An 18,771-nucleotide genomic window follows, 5' to 3' on the forward strand; every position below is an offset into this window, starting at 1 on the left:
GTTGTGTTGTCACCATCATTAAGTTTGCTGACAACACAACAGTGGTAGGACTGATCACCAACAACGATGAGAAAGCCTATAGGGAGGAGGTCAGAGACCTGGCAGCGTGGTGCCAGGACAACAACCTCTACCTCAATGTGACCAAGACAAAATAGCTGATCCTGGACTACAGGAAAAGGAGAGCCGAACAGGCCCCCTTTAACATCGACGGGGCTCTAGTGGAGCGGGTCATGAGTTTCAACTTCCTTTGTGTCCACATCACCAACAAACTATCATGGTCCAAACACACCAAGACAGTCGTGAAGAGGGCACCTTTTCCCTTTCAGGAGATTGAAAATACAGTGCCTTGCGAAAGTATTCGGCCCCCTTGAACTTTGTGACCTTTTGCCACATTTCAGGCTTCAAACATAAAGATATAAAACTGTTTTTTGTGAAGAATCAACAACAAGTGGGACACAATCATGAAGTGGAACGACATTTATTGGATATTTCAAACTTTTTTAACAAATCAAAAACTGAAAAATTGGAAAAATTATTCAGCCCCTTTACTTTCAGTGCAGGAAGTTCAGTGAGGATCTCTGAATGATCCAATGTTGACCTAAATGACTAATGATGATAAATACAATCCACCTGTGTGTAATCAAGTCTCCGTATAAATGCACCTGCACTGTGATAGTCTCAGAGGTCCGTTAAAAGCGCAGAGAGCATCATGAAGAACAAGGAACACACCAGGCAGGTCCGAGATACTGTTGTGAAGAAGTTTAAAGCCGGATTTGGATACAAAAAGATTTCCCAAGCTTTAAACATCCCAAGGAGCACTGTGCAAGAGATAATATTGAAATGGAAGGAGTATCAGACCACTGCAAATCTACCAAGACCTGGCCGTCCCTCTAAACTTTCAGCTCATACAAGGAGAAGACTGATCAGAGATGCAGCCAAGAGGCCCATGATCACTCTGGATGAACTGCAGAGATCTACAGCTGAGGTGGGAGACTCTGTCCATAGGACAACAATCAGTCGTATATTGCACAAATCTGGCCTTTATGGAAGAGTGGCAAGAAGAAAGCCATTTCTTAAAGATATCCATAAAAAGTGTTGTTTAAAGTTTGCCACAAGCCACCTGGGAGACACTCCAAACATGTGGAAGAAGGTGCTCTGGTCAGATGAAACCAAAATTGAACTTTTTGGCAACAATGCAAAACGTTATGTTTGGCATAAAAGCAACACAGCTCGTCACCCTGAACACACCATCCCCACTGTCAAACATGGTGGTGGCAGCATCATGGTTTGGGCCTGCTTTTCTTCAGCAGGGACAGGGAAGATGGTTCAAATTGATGGGAAGATGGATGGAGCCAAATACAGGACCATTCTGGAAGAAAACCTGATGGAGTCTGCAAAAGACCTGAGACTGGGACGGAGATTTGTCTTCCAACAAGACAATGATCCAAAACATAAAGCAAAATCTACAATGGAATGGTTCAAAAATAAACATATCCAGGTGTTAGAATGGCCAAGTCAAAGTCCAGACCTGAATCCAATCGAGAATCTGTGGAAAGAACTGAAAACTGCTGTTCACAAATGCTCTCCATCCAACCTCACTGAGCTCGAGCTGTTTTGCAAGGAGGAATGGGAAAAAAATGTCAGTCTCTCGATGTGCAAAACTGATAGAGACATACCCCAAGCGACTTACAGCTGTAATCGCAGCAAAAGGTGGCGCTACAAAGTATTAATTTAAGGGGGCTGAATAATTTTGCACCCCCAATTTTTCAGTTTTTGATTTGTTAAAAAAGTTTGAAATATCCAATAAATGTCGTTCCACTTCAAGATTGTGTCCCACTTGTTGTTGATTCTTCACAAAAAAATACAGTTTTATATCTTTATGTTTGAAGCCTGAAATGTGGCAAAAGGTCGCAAAGTTCAAGGGGGCCGAATACTTTCGCAAGGCACTGTATTTGGCATGGGTCCCCAGATACTCTAAAGGTTCTACAGGTGCACCATTGAGAGCATCCTGGCTGGTTCTATCACCGCCTGGTACGGCAACTGCATCCGACCGTAAGGCGCTACAGAGGGTAGTGCGTATGGCACAGTACCTCACTGGGGCCAAGCTTCCTGCCATCCAGGACCTATATTTTCTTAACTCTATTTATTGAACTGCATTGTTTAAGGGCTTGCAAGTAAGCATTTCAAGGTAAGGTCTACTACACCTGTTGTATTCGGTGCATGTGACAAATACAATTTGATTTGATTTGAACAAGCACTTCCTGATTTAATTTTGTCTGGAGATGAAATTATAACATTGATGTAGACTATAGGCCTCCCAAGATATGGCATATTGTATAATTGACTAAAATAGGTCTATACAGTATGTCAGGCCTAAAAATGTTAACTAAAGGAATATATACATTGAATGTTTTTTATTTACTGCAGTGGGCTAAATCAGGGTTTCTTGGTAGTTTTATACAAATCTAGTTGAAAAAAAGTGTACACCTCACACACATGGGCTTTAAAAAAAGAAGACACCTGTACCATGTCAGATATAGAGGTGATATGTATTCAATTTTGAGTTTGCATCCCAATATTACACTTTATATAGATTGCAGCAGACTGAACAATAACAAAACCGTTTGACATAGAAACACTGGATTATTGTTGTCTTTTAAACAATTGTGTTTATTAATTATGACATTATGAAACAAATGAATAACATTCAACCCATGAGGCCACTAGATCATTTGACTACAGGAAAGGGCTACAACGTTCTCGATTATGATTAACTTTCCATTTTGTATGACTGGGCAGCTTGTATTGTTTTGTGCTGTTTTTGTTGCTGTTCATTCTCTTGTTTTATAATGTGTCCTCACAATGGGCACAGATATCAGTTCAACATCCAGTTTGATTTACAGTTCTCAACTAACGTGAATTCAATGTGAAATCAACGAAATAAATTCGCCATGTCATTGGATTTAGGTTAAAAGTTGGGTGGGAAAAAACGAAATGCCCTTATGTTGATTCGTTTTTGCAAATCAAATTAGTTGTCCCCATTGATTCAAAGTCATCACAACAACGTCGATTCAACTTGTTTTTTTCCCCATCGTCTATTTCTATGTTAGCAAATTTCGAATGACAAATGTTTGACTAAATTAATTAGTCTTGTCCTCAATGGAAGGGATATCAGTAGCCTACACATACACCTGAGTCACTTTTCATGCTCTTGCGCCAACAAGCTGTAATCCGGACAGCGGTGGTTTAGGTGCCCAACCTGAGCTTTATACACAGTGGCCAAAGCCTCATACCAAGCATTGGGTTAACGGTTAATACGCTCAGGCAATGTTTGAGGTCTAAACAAAAGACTCCTTACTGCCTTGGTAAAAACAAACCAAATGTATATAGGAGCTTTTGACAGATATATAGGAGACAGATAAATGAGCTTTTTAGCAGCATCATGTACCCTAGGTCTGGGAGGAATCGAGTTTATTTTTCCCGTGCCAATTTCCATGTAAAAATGATATTTTATTGCTTTCATCATGATAAAAAAAAATGGTTTTATGCCTGGATATCATTTAAAATTAGATTTAAAATGATAACTGTTAACTAAATATTTTAAGCATCTAATTATTTATTCAAACCGAAAATATTTGCTAAATAGATGACTAAGCTGTCAACTCTAAAGCCTTAAAAAAAACTTCGTGGATCAGATAGAAACAAGACGAAAACTAGATGTTTTGATTAATGAATAATGGGAGAACAGAAACCTTCCAGTCTGAAGGCACTTGAAGACCTTTGTGACACGACTTATTTTGTGGTCTCCTCTCAGATTTCCAGTAAAATAGCCAACGGCAAGAAAGCACTTTAAAGACCTATTACATGGAGTGGAAAATAAACCTGGCCGCTGTATAGGTACTTTTTCATATAGTCTTATTAAAAGAGACTTCAAATCAATTTGTGCTCAGTCAAGTTTTTCGATTAATATTACAAACCTCAATGAATAGACAAGATAAATGTTTTCTATGAAAATTCACTGAAGGTTAACCAGGAGGACAATCCCTACACAGAGTGGAAATATAACAATAATGGATTAAACTATTCAGTTCAATGATTTGCCTAATATTAACAATATCACAGATCCCCATCCAAGACAGATGCATTTCAAGGGGTTGTATTCTGTCTATGAATGTATATGTGTTATTTGGACCAAAGATTTACTATAACGAATGCAGATCATCTGAACTCGAATGCAAAATAAGTTATGAATATTTACATTGGCAGTCCTAAGAATTCAGAATGACCTACAAGGTAAACCCCAATGTGCTGCCATTACTCAAAACTGTTGAAGAAGCCATCTATATCTGAGTACAGTTAATCAAAAATGATTACTCAAACCGATAGTCACTGTGACAATGTGTAGGGGGCCCACATTTGAGTTGAATCATTTTGAACATTTTGAGTAACGCCCTCACTAAGCAATGACTCCAATATAATTTTCCAGTATGCCTTGCCTTTTCGAGTGAATTAATTGTAGTTACCACCCATGACCGTATTTGTTAATGGCATGAGACATTGTTATTGACATTTTCTGTCCTGTGGCCTTCACCAAGTGAGTTCCTAGGCGAATGTTATCAGTATAATTTAATTTAACTCTTCATTTAACTCTTTATGACAATACATGACATATTTCATGAGGCCATATTTTGAGACCTATCTTTACCCTAATGCAGTTGCCTGAAATTCATAGTTTACAGGCCACATAAGGCCTGGAAGAAAGGTTGCAAAATTCCAATATCTTTCCCAGAATTCCCAGATTCTCAATAAAAACTGGTTGAAAGATTTCCAGGAATCTTACAAAAAGGATTTCTGGAAAACCTGCATAGGAAATCTACCAGCGTTTTGGTACCCTACCTGCAAATCACTGGCTTGCCAAGTGATGTGTATTCCTATTGGTATCCAAGCTGAGTTAGGATAGCCAACAGTTTAATTTTATTCACCAGCAATCTGCATTTATAATGACTGCCAGGTTTGGGAACAGTGGGAGGAGCCAATTAAATAGGAACAACCATTTCAGGAAAGGGTGCAAAAATTAAATGACTGGTTAGTTTAGAAAATGTTATGTTATTTGTCTTTGTGTAGCAGAAGATTAATCAATCACTCAATGTACATGCAAAAACGATTTTTTTTTAAACAATTCCAAGAAATCGACCTGCAGGGCATGCTGGAAAAACAAATAGAGTTCATGTGACTTCTTATTTAGTTTTTAGTCAGTACCACAAACATTTTAAGTAATAATGACTTCAGTTGAGTTTGAGTTGAATTTACTATAACTATTTGAGTTCAAATTTGAGTAAAAAATGTATTGGGGTTGACAGTGATATATATGTATTTGAGTAATCCGTGGCTTTTGCTGCTTGAAACACCTTGCAGTAGGCTACGAAACAAAATAAAATGAACAAAACTCTCAAAACATGTTGGATTACAGTTTTCATATTTTATTCAAATGATAATCTGATCAATAAATAAGGTATAGCATGATAGTAAACAACATCTGGATATACAGTCTGGTTGATATAAAATACAAATGTGCAATTTGAATTGGAAGAACGAAAATGAAAAAAATGAAAACATTTCTGGTTTATAAAATAAAAGCACAAACCTTTTGTTTATTAAATCACATAGCCTTGTTGTAGTGACTGTTGTGCCAGCATCCATGGCGTCCAACTGAAAACAAAGTGACATTCTTTAGACAAGGGCTGTTTTCCCAACTGTCCGTTGGAAATTGTTCGTCTGTTGTTTTTGTTTTTGCGCTTTCTTGGTGGTTATATTGCCTATCCGGTTATTTTGTACTAATATTTTGGGTTCGGATAATGTCCCTCCCTGGTTCAAACCGGTTTTGTCTTAACCTATACTGCACAGAAGCCTCTACAATACTCCACCAGTATGTCTTAGTCTAACATGTTTGAGGAATGGATAACTAGCTTATTTCCGGTTTCCAAAAAAAAGTGGTTTGTTGAATAGTGTTTGGTGTCCATTATTTGATTTTAGTTTGAGGCTTTTAATCCATGCTGGGTTTCTTTGTGTCTTCTTAAGTCGACTTTTCTCTGGAATCCCTTGCCGCAGAGGTCGCATCCGAACGGTTTGAAGCCCGTGTGTTTCCGGCTGTGAGTTATGAGGTTGGAGCTCTGGCTGAACGCTTTCCCACACACCTGGCATTTGTGCGGCTTCTCACCTGCATGACAAATGTACACATTAACCGTCATGTTACCTTTATTAGCCAAACCATATAGGCAAGCAAGCTGTTTTTATTTTATTGTATCCGGTCAGGTCAATTAGGCATGACTTATGACTATTAGCCGCATTGAGGTGGCCGTTTACGCAATGAACATATTTAGTGTTTCATCGAGGTATGTTTACTAATACACTACAATTTCTGACGTATACTTGCCTGTGTGGATGAATGTGTGTTTCTTCATGTCTGATTTCTGGTGGAACCTCTTCCCGCAATACTGGCATGGGTAAGGCCGTGTATCCGAGTGGATGAGGAGGTGCGTGGAGAGAGTCGACGACCTTTTGAAGCTTTTACCACAGATTTTGCAATCAAAACTTCTTTCCTGTGGAAGTATACAGGCAAATATTAGTCTAAATCGGACATATATCCTATATCGCTTGTTTGCGTTGAATAATCAGTGACAAACGAGACAAGAATAGTCTAGATTCTAGAATGGTCACCTGAGAGTGCACAACTTTATGTTGCTCGAGGCTGACAGCATGTCCGAAGGTTTTGCCACATATATCACAACCATAGGGCCTCGTGCCACTGTGTGATCTGCGAACGTGAACCTCCAACCCATGGGGAGTCGAAAACGCCTGCAGAGTTGTTTGAAATTCGTGAGGGTGATGGTGACAGGTTGATAAAGATAGTGATCATTATGCCGGAAAAAGTGTCTCCACAACCACAAATCCTCAAGCATGTCATTGCAAGCAATAAGATGTTTCAATCCTCTACATTTTCATATATTATCTTACCTTGCTGCATTTGATGCACTTGTAGGCACCATTCAGAATGAGCCGTGAGCACAGAAGGTCAGACTCAGCCTTGATTTCTGAGCTTTTCCCCTGCAGGTTCCCTTCCGAGTACAACCCAACCCCGGGGGCGGTGGCTCTATCGAACAAACAGGCAGCGGCCCTGTAATCACTGTAATTTTCAGGTACCGGGCTTCCCTCGAAGAGGGTCGGTTCGATGGCCCGGTCACCATAGTAACCCAGAGCTGGGCTCCGGTCCAGGTCCATGGGATGGTGGTGCTGGTGGTGGAGATTTTGCTGGACCAGATGCCGAATGTCAGAACCAGAGTAACTGTTCCATGCATAGGGCCGGAATGGAACAGCAAAGGGTTGTGTCTCGTCCACGGAGGGAGACAGGGATTTATCAGAATCTACTGTTGAGTTGCAAATAAATAGAATTGATTAGCGCGCTGTTCTTAACTCAGGATGGAGACAGGCAAACAGGATGTCCCGTCATCAAAATGGTGAAATTGTAATCACAAACGTTCAGTTCAAAGTAAACTCATGTTGATTTTCGATGTGATATGTCTGATGATGATTGTTTAACTTAGCCTATGTAAAATGAGGCTTTTACAAAACATCAAATTACTTTTCAAATATGATTTTTTCGATAAACGTATGAAGAGGATCATTGCGCCTGCTACTATCTCCCATATTCAGGTATCTAAAGGCCTACATTTTAATGCACCACAGACTAGATCTCTACCTGGTGATGCTGAGGGCGATGGAGGCCGCCAGAAGTCTTCATAATCCGAGGCTGGACCGCACACACTGTCCCCACAGCTGAGCGGGGACTTGGAGAAATCAGCCGTGTCAGCCAGGTGAGAGTCCGGGGAGAACCCGCCTATGGCATCGCCGCCAGTCAAGGCATCCAAGTCCTCTGGAATCTTACTATTCTCTGTTTTAATTACAACGAGCAGTAGCCTATTAAAGTATCCTTAGCTTACACGTATAACGACAAAAAATAAAACTTTGATAATGATAGCCTAACACTTTAATAATTATTCTTAGAAGACATAATATAAATACCGTTAATAATAGCCTAGAAATGTCGGCACAATTATATGTTATTAAGATAGGATTTGCAAATTCATTCTATTGAGGTCAACGTAACTATCAAAATAAGGTAAACATTCCGATTTGCATACAGGATAAGCCCACATGGGCTATATATCTCTTTCAATTAACAGCTAGAATTTAAATTCTAAATCATAGTCTTATATTTATAATATATTGTAGGTTCTTTTAAATGAAGCCATGCCTCAAAATATAGCCTAATAATTAGTACAAAAAGACAAATAAAAGTGTATATTTATACCAACATAATTAGGCTACAGCAAAACGAATGAGGTTGTGTATTTGTATGAAATATGTACACCTCACACAACATCCAGACATTAACATGGAGATAACATCCACATACCTGCACATATATGAGCTAAGATAGTATCCAGTCGATTGTAGTCATCTTCAAAGGAGCGGGGCTGGTGGTAGCTGTGCGCCTTCTTACTTTTCACCAAGAAGGACCGAGGCATTTTCACTCTCCTTGTTCGACCTTTGCTAATATCCAAAATCACTGGCGATCCAACAGCAATCTGCTCCTCTGTTCCTGGGATGCGGTGCTGCTGTTTTATTCCTGAAAAGATTAGAAGACTATTGGTTGACAATGTGTGGTCAACTTTAAGAGAGTTCTAGCTGGGGATGAAGCATGCGCACACGCCCTCTCCCGTCTGCCAGGTGTTGTGGGGAGCTTTTAGGGACAGGTGCCTAAGCTAGAGGAAACTCCTCCTCAGTTTGCTGCCGCTCGGGGGGCTATGATTGGTCCGCCTCCAGAACCAACTGCTCCCCAGGCAGCTCCATCTCACGGATCAGCCTGTAGCTCTACTGGGGGAATTACAACCCATATCAATCCGGATAAGTGATACACTGCTTTATCAGTGTGTTACTTAATCCCTCCCTATCCCTAACTGCAGTACAGGACAGGGGAGAGAGGAAACGCGGTATGCAGCACCAGGGTGCCAGCTATAGACCGTGGACCGTGCCACACGTTCGTCATCATGAGACATGTAGAATGTGCTTGATAATGGTACAGGATCCATATATTACCGTCATCGATTGCACATGAATGAGAATGAGAATCAGAGAATAGTAGGCGATGTATGGACGTGGATGTGACCAAATAGTCACGTCACATAATATGTTTATTGTTTATAATATAGGTTTATAATATAGGCTATAGCATTTTGTAGAATGACGAAATGTTGTTAAAAGACTCATGCATGATAACACTGCATCGGTATTGAATTGTTTTGCGTCATTCACAAGTGTATTTTCAAACATCAATTTGTTCGGTGTCTCCATACATACAGGCTATATTTGATAACTGCAGACAACTGCACACGTCTGCCTGCGGTGCCACCGGAGTTTCGTATTTCCTGCATTATTATAATATGCTCAGTGAGTAAACAGATACGTATGTTCCCTGTCTGCACAGTGGGACCGCTGATGACCTGTTCTGGCCCAATTACGCACAGAACAATAAGGCATGCAGCGAGCGCATTCAGCTGGAGCTCACACGCCAGACAACCAGTGGGACCGAGACTATCTGTACGTCACATTTAGAATGTTTCAACCAGCCGCTGGCCCGTGCCATTCAGAATAATTTAAATTGTTGTATTGGTGCAGTGAAAATACATAATTTCAATGTCCAAACATGACAGACCTATTCATTTGATAAACATTTCACATGAAATTATTAACATACAAAACACATGTATAGGCCTGTATTGTCTTTGAAATGACGTAGAAAATACGACAACGCAATTAAATTATTAAGAACAAATAAAGAAAAACGAAATGGCAATGTTGGTACGATTTGCCGGGCCTATAGCAGATACCATTTAGGCTACAAAGACTAAATAATTGATTAGGCCTATTCGTTTATTAACTTTGAAGTGAGACAATAAAGTGGTGACAGCAATAGACTTAAAACATTTAATAGTCACTCATTTTTGTTTAAGACCAGGCTCATATGACATAGCATGTTTTCAGTTAATTCTCTGTCAGTTAATGCAGAAGTATTCTATCAGGCGCAGGAAGGCAGGCAGGTCCTCCAGACCATGATACAGTAGAAAAAACAGTGACTTGCAGGAAATCAAAGCGCCATATGCCCTCTGTCGATTAGAAACATCACCGCTGCATCCGGACCTTGCATTAGGTTGGAGGAGATAAGACAGGCTACCGATAAAAACATAAGATACACTGACGCGAGTTAACCATTGCCCAAATTGTGGTGCAATTTGACTTTCTCTTTCACATAGCAGCCTAGAAAATCTATTCAACTCATCAAACCACAAACGTTATTTGAAATGCTTAGCATAATCCAAGCAAATCATTAAGGTACATTAGCCTATTTCAGAAAAACGTTGAATGCAATTAAATATAGACTTCTAATTTAACATAATAGAACAAACAAATCTAAGAGTTGAGGTTATTAAATCCGATAGGCCACCCAAAATCTTATGAATGCCTTTGGCATCACCAATGCAAGGCCTATCAGTTATTGTTGTTTGTTTATGTGAATAAACATACATTATGAGGCCATGTATCATTATTCAGCAGCAGGCCTATACATTCAATGTTTTGTAGTTAAATATCTTCCCACAATGGGAGCAGTGGTAGGTTTTATCCCCTCCTGAGTGTGTCCTGTCATGAATAATCAGGCCCCCCCAACTTGGTAAAACTCTTTCCACACAAGGAGCATTGGTAGAGCGTTTCTTGCGTGTGTCCCCATCCAAACTAAATAACCAGTCATCTAATTCATTTGTTTGACCTCTATGCACCGTTTATGAAACAGGTCCTTGGTGTATTTTTCCAGATGTTTTGTAATTATGGGTTATCAGCTGTTTTATGTGCATAAGGTTTTCTGTAATAGGCACATTTTATTTTATGGAGTAGGGTACAAACAAATATAATTGCTAACTTCTTTGTTTTTAAAACACGAATGGTTTGCCTATTGAAATGTTCAATATAATCCCAAAATTGAAGGGTTGAATCAATGACACTCGCTAGGTTTCCATCCAACTGACGACAGATTTCCATGCAAATATTCACAAATCCACATAAAAACAATATTAAGATTTTCTCACCACACTAAATAGAATAGGGGGTTCAAAAATGGTTCTTGTAAGCTCCTCAAAGTTTTTCGAAGAACCTTAGGCAAATATGTGTTTCCATCAAATGTAGGCAACTTGTTGCGAATAAAAGGCTGTGAGTGATGTAGTGCACTTAAAAAATACCTTTTGAGATTAAATTCCCATGTGCCGAATAAAAAAATCCCGCACATTTTTAACTCTACTGAGTTTTCATACCAACATTTGACCTTTAGCCGCAACACAATCTCACACTCAATTCTTGCAAATATGTACAAAAAGTATTTCAGCAGATTTTGTGCGTTTTTGTGTGGCTTAATTAGCGTGAAAAGACACATTTTTGTGTGATTTCTTTCATAGGAAAATACATTTTTGGGGGGGAAACTTTGGAACACTCTTTTGAAAGTTGTTAGAACAATGCATGATGGGAAATGGTGTTCTACACTGCCTTTTTGTGTGTTCCCAAATTTATTTATATATAAAAACAAACATGCTAACAACCCAACATTGTCAATCAACCAGGTAGTCACCAAAATAACAATAATAATAGTAGCCTTACGTTGTTGTTTTTTTAAAATCAATGCCAAAACTGTTTTCACTTTATTTAACTAGGCCCCCCAATGGTGGAACAAACTCCCTCACGACGCCAGGACAGCGGAGTCAATCACCACCTTCCGGAGACACCTGAAACCCCACCTCTTTAAGGAATACCTAGGATAGGATAAAGTAATCCTTCTCCCCCCCCCTTAAAAGACCTAGATGCACTATTGTAAAGTGGCGGTTCCACTGGATGTCATAAGGTGAAAGCACCAATTTGTAAGTCGCTCTGGATAAGAGCGTCTGCTAAATGACTTAAATGTAAATGTAAATGTAAGTCAGTTAAGAACAAATTCTTATTTTCAATGATGGCCTAGGAACAGTGGGCATGGGCAGACTGACAGATTTTTACTCTGTCAGCTTGGGGATCGATCTTGCAACCTTCTGCTTACTAGTCCAATGCTCTAACCACTAGGCTACCTTGCGTTATTGTTGCACAGCAGTCAGAAAAAAGGGCCTTTTTTCATGTATGCAGCAGTAGGCCTACACAATTTTTTTCATAATGCATTTATTACAAGGCTCCACTTTGTTGTGTACATTACACAATTTCTTTCACAATGCATTTTATACAAGGCTATGTCGAATTGTATGAGGGTTACCAGATTGGAGAAAAAATACAGCTTTTTTGTTGTTAGTGGTATCGATGAAGATATTTGATTGGGGAATGGTGAAACATTTTTATGGTGGGAAATTATAATACACATACACACAAACACTGACACACATATACACACACTCACTTTTTTTGTACTCATGTTATAGCCAACTCTTGACTTTTGTGTGAATCATTTTTTATTAAATATTTGTATCTAGTTGTCGTGTATTTGTAGCCGCAAAACACCAGTCTCAACGTCAACAGTGAAGAGGCGACTCCGGGATGCTGGCCTTCTAGGCAGAGTTCCTCTGTCCAGTGTCTGTGTTCTTTTGCCCATCTTAATCTTTTTTTTATTGGCCGGTCTGAGATATGGCTTTTTCTTTGCAACTCTGCCTAGAAGGCCAGCATCCCGGAGTCGCCTCTTCACTGTTGACGTTGAGACTGGTGTTTTGCGGGTACCATTTAATGAAGCTGCCAGTTGAGGACTTGTGAGGTGTCTGTTTCTCAAACTAGACACTCTAATGTACTTGTCCTCTTGCTCAGTTGTGCACCGGGGCCTCCCACTCTTCTTTCTATTCTGGGAAGAGCCAGTTTGCACTGTTCTGTGAAGGGGGTAGTACACAGTGTTGTACGAGAACTTCAGTTTCTTGGCAATTTCTCGCATCAGCCGTTTCCAGCTGCAATAGTAATTTACAACATTAACGTCTACATTGTATTTCTGATCAATTTTATGTTATTTTAATGGACATAAAATGTGCTTATCTTTCAAAAACAAGGACATTTCTAAGTGACCCCAAACTTTTGAAGTGTATATGCTTCTAGATATGTGTTGTGTATTTGATGTATCGATGCAGTGCTCACCCCCCTGCTAAAATAAAGGTTAAATCAAATAAGTAATAGTAAACTTGAGTTCTAACTGATTTTGTTGTTGTACCTCAATAGTGGTAGAGAGTAAGTTGACATGTGGGAGCCAACTTAGAAGACACCACATTCAAGTACTCCATCCCCCACTCATTCAAATGTAGGAACTGGCTTCTCCAGTCTGACCCCTCTGCTGTCTCTGGGTCCACCCCCACCCCCACCCGGTCATCTAGAGGTGTGAAGGTTAGTACCTTTTATGTAGGGAGGCTAATGATTCATCATGTATGACATTCATGGAGTGTGTAAACTTGAATTGTCTATTGCCATAGCATTTTCATTATGTTCTCTATAGTTATGTACTTGGAAATGTATAAATTGAACAATTCAGCCTCTTGGGTACATTTGGGCAAATTTGTGAAGGACACCTGGGAAACTTGATACAAAATATTATGTAGAGTTCTCATTCTTGAATGTATCAAACTTTACACACAGACTTCTGTCTTCTTGTGGACAACATCTAACTTACACCCATCTTCCTAGGTAAATGTAAGGCCTTACTTTTGCATTTCAAAAATGATGCAAAAATAAATAAATGCATGTTTTTTTGTTTGGTTGATCTTTCACCATATCTAATGTGTTATATTATCCTACATTAATTGCACATTTCCATAAACTTCAAAGTGTTTCCTTTCAAATGGTACCAATAATATGCATGTCCTTGCTTCATGTCCAGAGCTACAGACAGTTAGATTTGGGGATGTCATTTTAGGCGGAAATTGAGATTAAGGGTCCGATCCTCAAGAAGTATTAAAAAGGGTTTATTTACAACCTATTGGGGTAGAAGATGTTAGGAATAGTGGCATAGGAGAGTCTGAAATTAATTAAATACCATAATAACCCTAAGGTATGTTCAATGTCAACAAACATTTCCAGTGAGAAATGTTGAGTCAGAAGCCATTCAGACTGAAGCTATGGGTTTCACAGCTCTATAATAAAACAAGTTATATCACCTTAAACATAGTTTATTTACAACCTCTGGGGTATAACATGTTGGGCAAAGTGGTATAGGAGACTTGACTTCAGTCTTCACCAATGAGAACCAAGAGGTGCCTAGCTTCGTCCGTCATGACTGGGAAAGGCCTCGATTCTAGGCCGTAGAAAATCCTACATCCATCTCATTAGATCAGAACAGGATGCATCAACAGATCATATTACTGGTTTGCATCCTAAAAAAGGATATTTGTGTTTTGCTGCATAACACACTTACATGATTTGCCTACCCATATGATGTGGATCATTGTCAGGTTATTTGATATAGAACACCATGGTTGTAATAACACTTTAAACAGGCAGTTTGTAAATGTGTAGGTTTTGGATCCACACTGGTAAGTTAACGTATGTAAATTACACAGCAACAGAGGATTTTCTTCTGAATAACTGGTCAGGGCAGAGCACTTTCCATTCAGCTTCAGGCAACTTTGATGTAAGGCTTGATCACACCTGTAGTGATTACTTCTATCCATCATGCCCATTGTTGCTTATCCATTGTTCACTAGATATATCAATGTAATTACACCCAACACAATGTTGAAAAACAGAACGCTTCCCACCACCAAATCACATAACTAGACGTGAGCTGGACGTGATCCCAACGCTGCCACCAATGTTACGGAAGAAAGTGAAAGCTGCAACAGGGACTCCAAGCAGGGCTCATACATGGTAAAGTGAGCTCTAACAGCTGTTGCCATGAAAGCCTAGTAGACCTCTGGGCTGAGGCAGTAGGCCTACAATGCTGACATATGCCTTGTTACAATATCCTAAGTGTATAACATGATTGACATGACCTTAATAATCATCATGAAATAGCCTTGGAAGTGCCATAAGTGTAAGTCAACATAATTCATGATCTTGCATGAACCTGTTTAACTGCATTGATATGGCTTAATTGATCATAGTCCAGACTTCTTATAGTTGCAAATGCCATGCAGTTGCACCAGGGGAATTTAAACCAAACATACTTTTTTTTGCAGTTCCTTGTTTCCCCACATTTATTGATGAATTAATTTCCCATTATGAAAATGTATCTCCATTCCCCAATCAAATATCAACACCACAACAACAACAACGCTAGACAAATACAGTTTTTACAACATGGTTGATTAACAATATTGGGTTGTTAACACGTTTGTTATTTTATATAAATGTGGGGCACAAAAAAAGGCAGTGTCCAAAATGCATTACTCCAATAACTTTCAGAAAAATCTTCCAAAGTTTTTGTACCCAAAAATGTTCCTATGAATTAAGTCGCACAAAAAAATGTGTGTATTTTCCTAAAAAATTAAGTTACACAAACATGTTTTATTTTCACACGAATTAAGCCACACACAAAAAAAATCAGCAGAAATACTTTTGATACATATTTGCACAAATTGAGTGAGAGATTGTGTTGCAAACCAATAAAGTGAGTAGTCCCGCGCTGGTATTCGCACGTGCTTTCTAGCCAACAGCTCAAAGATACAGTGCCTGTCTAGCCTTCATGACGCGATTATTTTTATTTGTCAAATGGCAGCCTAACATCTATGATCATGCCACCAGAATACGACCCTCGGTATTTATTGGAAAGGAGCGTCAAACTGCAAGTTATCACGTGACTCCAAGTTGACTTTGATTTGATGGCTTTATTATATAAATATTTGGCATGAAATAGTTTCCACCAACATTTTTCGCGTAATACGTTTAGTGTATTTTGTTTTGTCAGGCCTGTCATGACATTTTTGATCCGACATCTACTTTACCCACATAAAAAGGTTGGATGCATATAGTTCAGTCTGCTTCACGTGTTGTATTGTGCCATGGATCCAGCACGCATTTTCAAATGAAAGGAGAGGATTAACGAAGTTTGACACACTCCTTCAACAGAGGTGAAGGCCATTATGTTCATTACATGCAGCCACTAGCTAGGTTTCCATCCTATTGGCGACAGATTTGGATGCGATTTTTCTCAAATCTGCATAAAACAACATGCGCATTTTCCCACCAGAGATGTGTTTTATTCAAATTGATTTGTTGCAGACAAAAGGCTGTGCGCATAAAGTGCACATTACATTTCCATGTTCCGAATAAAAAGTGAAATGGGTTTCCATCACATTTTCTACTCTACTGATGGCTTTGTCACAAACAATGTTGAGTTATATAGCGAACGTGCCCGCTCTGGTCTTGGCATATGTGCTCTAGCCAACAGCTCCCAGATACAGTGCAGGTAGCCTCCCTACATAATGAGATTACTCTGGTTATTAAAGGCAGCCAAGCATCGATCATCATGTCACCAGAATAAGACCATCAATATTTATCGGAAATCAGCATCAAGCACATCAACGTGCACTTCCACCACTCTGAAGTTTATCATTTATTTCATCTGTAGCCTAATAAACGGCACGCTTTCTGGAGTCATAGCGGGAGGACCACACAACAAATATTCGCAAGAACATCTTTCCCCAATTGGATGAAAAACCTAGCTAACGTTACTGATTCATAAATGTACAGCCAACTTCAGGGTATTCTAATAAAGGAAATTAAATACTTTTTTCGTCAACAAAAATGAAAGCAGCATGTGCTAGGCTATACATTGGGACAGCGTGCTGTTTTGATGCAACTCATCCACATGTTAAGATAAAAGGCTCAAATGTGTTCTTATCAATAATGAGACTAAAAGTGTGCATGTTGTAGCCTATCTAGCTAGTTTGAATCCCTGAGCCGACAACGTAAACAATCTGCCGATGTGCCCTTGAGCAAGGCACTTAACTCTAATTGCTCCACGGGCGCCGTTGATAATGTCAGACCTTTGATAATGACCCCACTATCGTAAGGTGTCTCAGGGAGAGTTGGGATATGCAACAAAACAACAACACATTTCCAATTCACACATGCATATTAATACACTTGTACATGTGTGAAATAGGACAAATATAAGCACCCACCTAAAAAATATTGTAATATTATCCCCATGTGCGTCCCCTTTAGGCGGTATACTATACCATTGGTTTAAACATTTATAGGTTGACAAGTCACAGAGCAGGTTCAAGACATACCAGAGTTCAAGCGTAATGAAAAGCTTCTCAGACCTGTCAGAACAACCCGGGTCCAGCGCCGCTGAAGGATCTTATGTGTTGTTGTCACAAAGTTGCTTTGCTAGACACGCAGCTCTGAAAGTTGCTCTCCTAAAAGCAGCAGAATGATTTACTTCCTGAATGTTATTTCAGACACTTCTAGATTTATGCAGATGAAGGAAAGGGGAATCGTGTTTGAGCATCACCTACTGACAGCGCTATATCAAACTAAGCTCTGCAGTGAATCTCGTCAAATTGGCATATACAAATTAATATAGTTTAATAAGGGCCACAAAGTGCTGTATAATTATTTTATGTGTTATCCAATGGCCGTTGTACGATTTAACTGTACAATTTAACCCCCCCCCCCCCCCCCCCAAAAAAAAATCTAAAGAAAACAAGTATGCCTAATGCATTTGACTATAATGATATACAGCTCTGGAAAAAAATAGAGACCACTGCAAAATGATCAGTTTCTCTGATTTTACTATTTATAGGTATGTGTTTGGGTAAAATTAACATTTTTGTTTTAATCTTTAAACTTCTGACAACATTTCTCCCAAACCCCCCCCCCCCAAATATTGTAATTTAGAGCATTTATTTGCAGAAAATGACAACTGGTCAAAATAACTAAAAAGATGCAGTGTTGTCAGACCTCAAATAATACACTGTGGCTTGTAGGCTTCTCCAGGTCTCTCACCCACTGTGTGAAATTTGGTGGAGGATAAGTGGTGATCTGGGGGTGCTTCATCAAGACTGGAATCGGGCAGATTTGTCTTTGTGAAAGACGCATGAATCAAGCCACGTACAAGGTTGTCCTGGAAGAAAACTTGCTTCCTTCTGCTCTGACAATGTTCCCCAACTCTGAGGATTGGCTTTTCCAGCAGGACAATGCTCCATCTCACACAGCCAGGTCAATCAAGGTGGGGAACCTGTCATGGCCAGCCCAATCTCCAAACCTGAACCCCATTGAAATCCTCTGGAATGTGATCAAGAGGAAGATGGTTGGTCACAAGCCATCAAACAAAGCCGAGCTGCTTGAATTTTGGCGCTAGCAGTGGCATAGTCACCCAACATCAATGTGAAAGACTGGTGGAGAGTATTCCAAGACGCATGAAAGCTGTGATTGAAAATCAACATTATTCCACCAAATATTGATTTCTGAACTCTTCCTAAGTTAAAATATTAGTATTGTGTTGTATGAAATTATTTTCTTTGCATTATTTGAGGTCTGACAACACTGCATCTATTTTGTTATTTTGACCAGTTGTCATTTTCGGCAAATAAATGCTCTAAATTTACAATATTTTTGGGAGGAATGTTAGTTTTACCCAAACACATTTTACCCAAACACATACCTATAAATAGTCAAACCAGAGAAATTGAAAATTATGTAGTGGTCTCGTAATTT

General features: G+C 39.3%; 1 protein-coding gene across 3 annotated transcripts; it reads right to left on the reverse strand.

Moving 5' to 3' along the window:
* Positions 1-5,459: 5,459 nt before the first annotated feature.
* Positions 5,460-17,490, reverse strand: gfi1ab (growth factor independent 1A transcription repressor b). 3 transcript variants are annotated; one of them, XM_029686522.2, is made up of 7 exons: positions 17,376-17,490; positions 8,474-8,686; positions 7,757-7,948; positions 7,015-7,424; positions 6,718-6,855; positions 6,434-6,599; positions 5,460-6,217 (listed from the first exon to the last, which is right to left on the reverse strand). In XM_029686522.2, exons 2-7 carry the CDS (start codon positions 8,583-8,585, stop codon positions 6,030-6,032), a joined length of 1,206 nt encoding a protein of 401 aa, XP_029542382.1. In that variant the 5' UTR covers positions 8,586-8,686; positions 17,376-17,490; the 3' UTR covers positions 5,460-6,029. The 3 variants fall into 3 exon arrangements, with proteins under 3 accessions (XP_029542382.1, XP_029542384.1, XP_029542383.1); XM_029686524.2 differs by having other exon boundaries at positions 17,343-17,490; XM_029686523.2 differs by lacking the exon at positions 17,376-17,490 and having other exon boundaries at positions 8,474-11,875.
* Positions 17,491-18,771: the final 1,281 nt, after the last annotated feature.

The sequence above is a fragment of the Oncorhynchus nerka genome, linkage group LG17 (assembly GCF_034236695.1).
Source record: "Oncorhynchus nerka isolate Pitt River linkage group LG17, Oner_Uvic_2.0, whole genome shotgun sequence".
NCBI lineage: Eukaryota > Metazoa > Chordata > Actinopteri > Salmoniformes > Salmonidae > Oncorhynchus > Oncorhynchus nerka.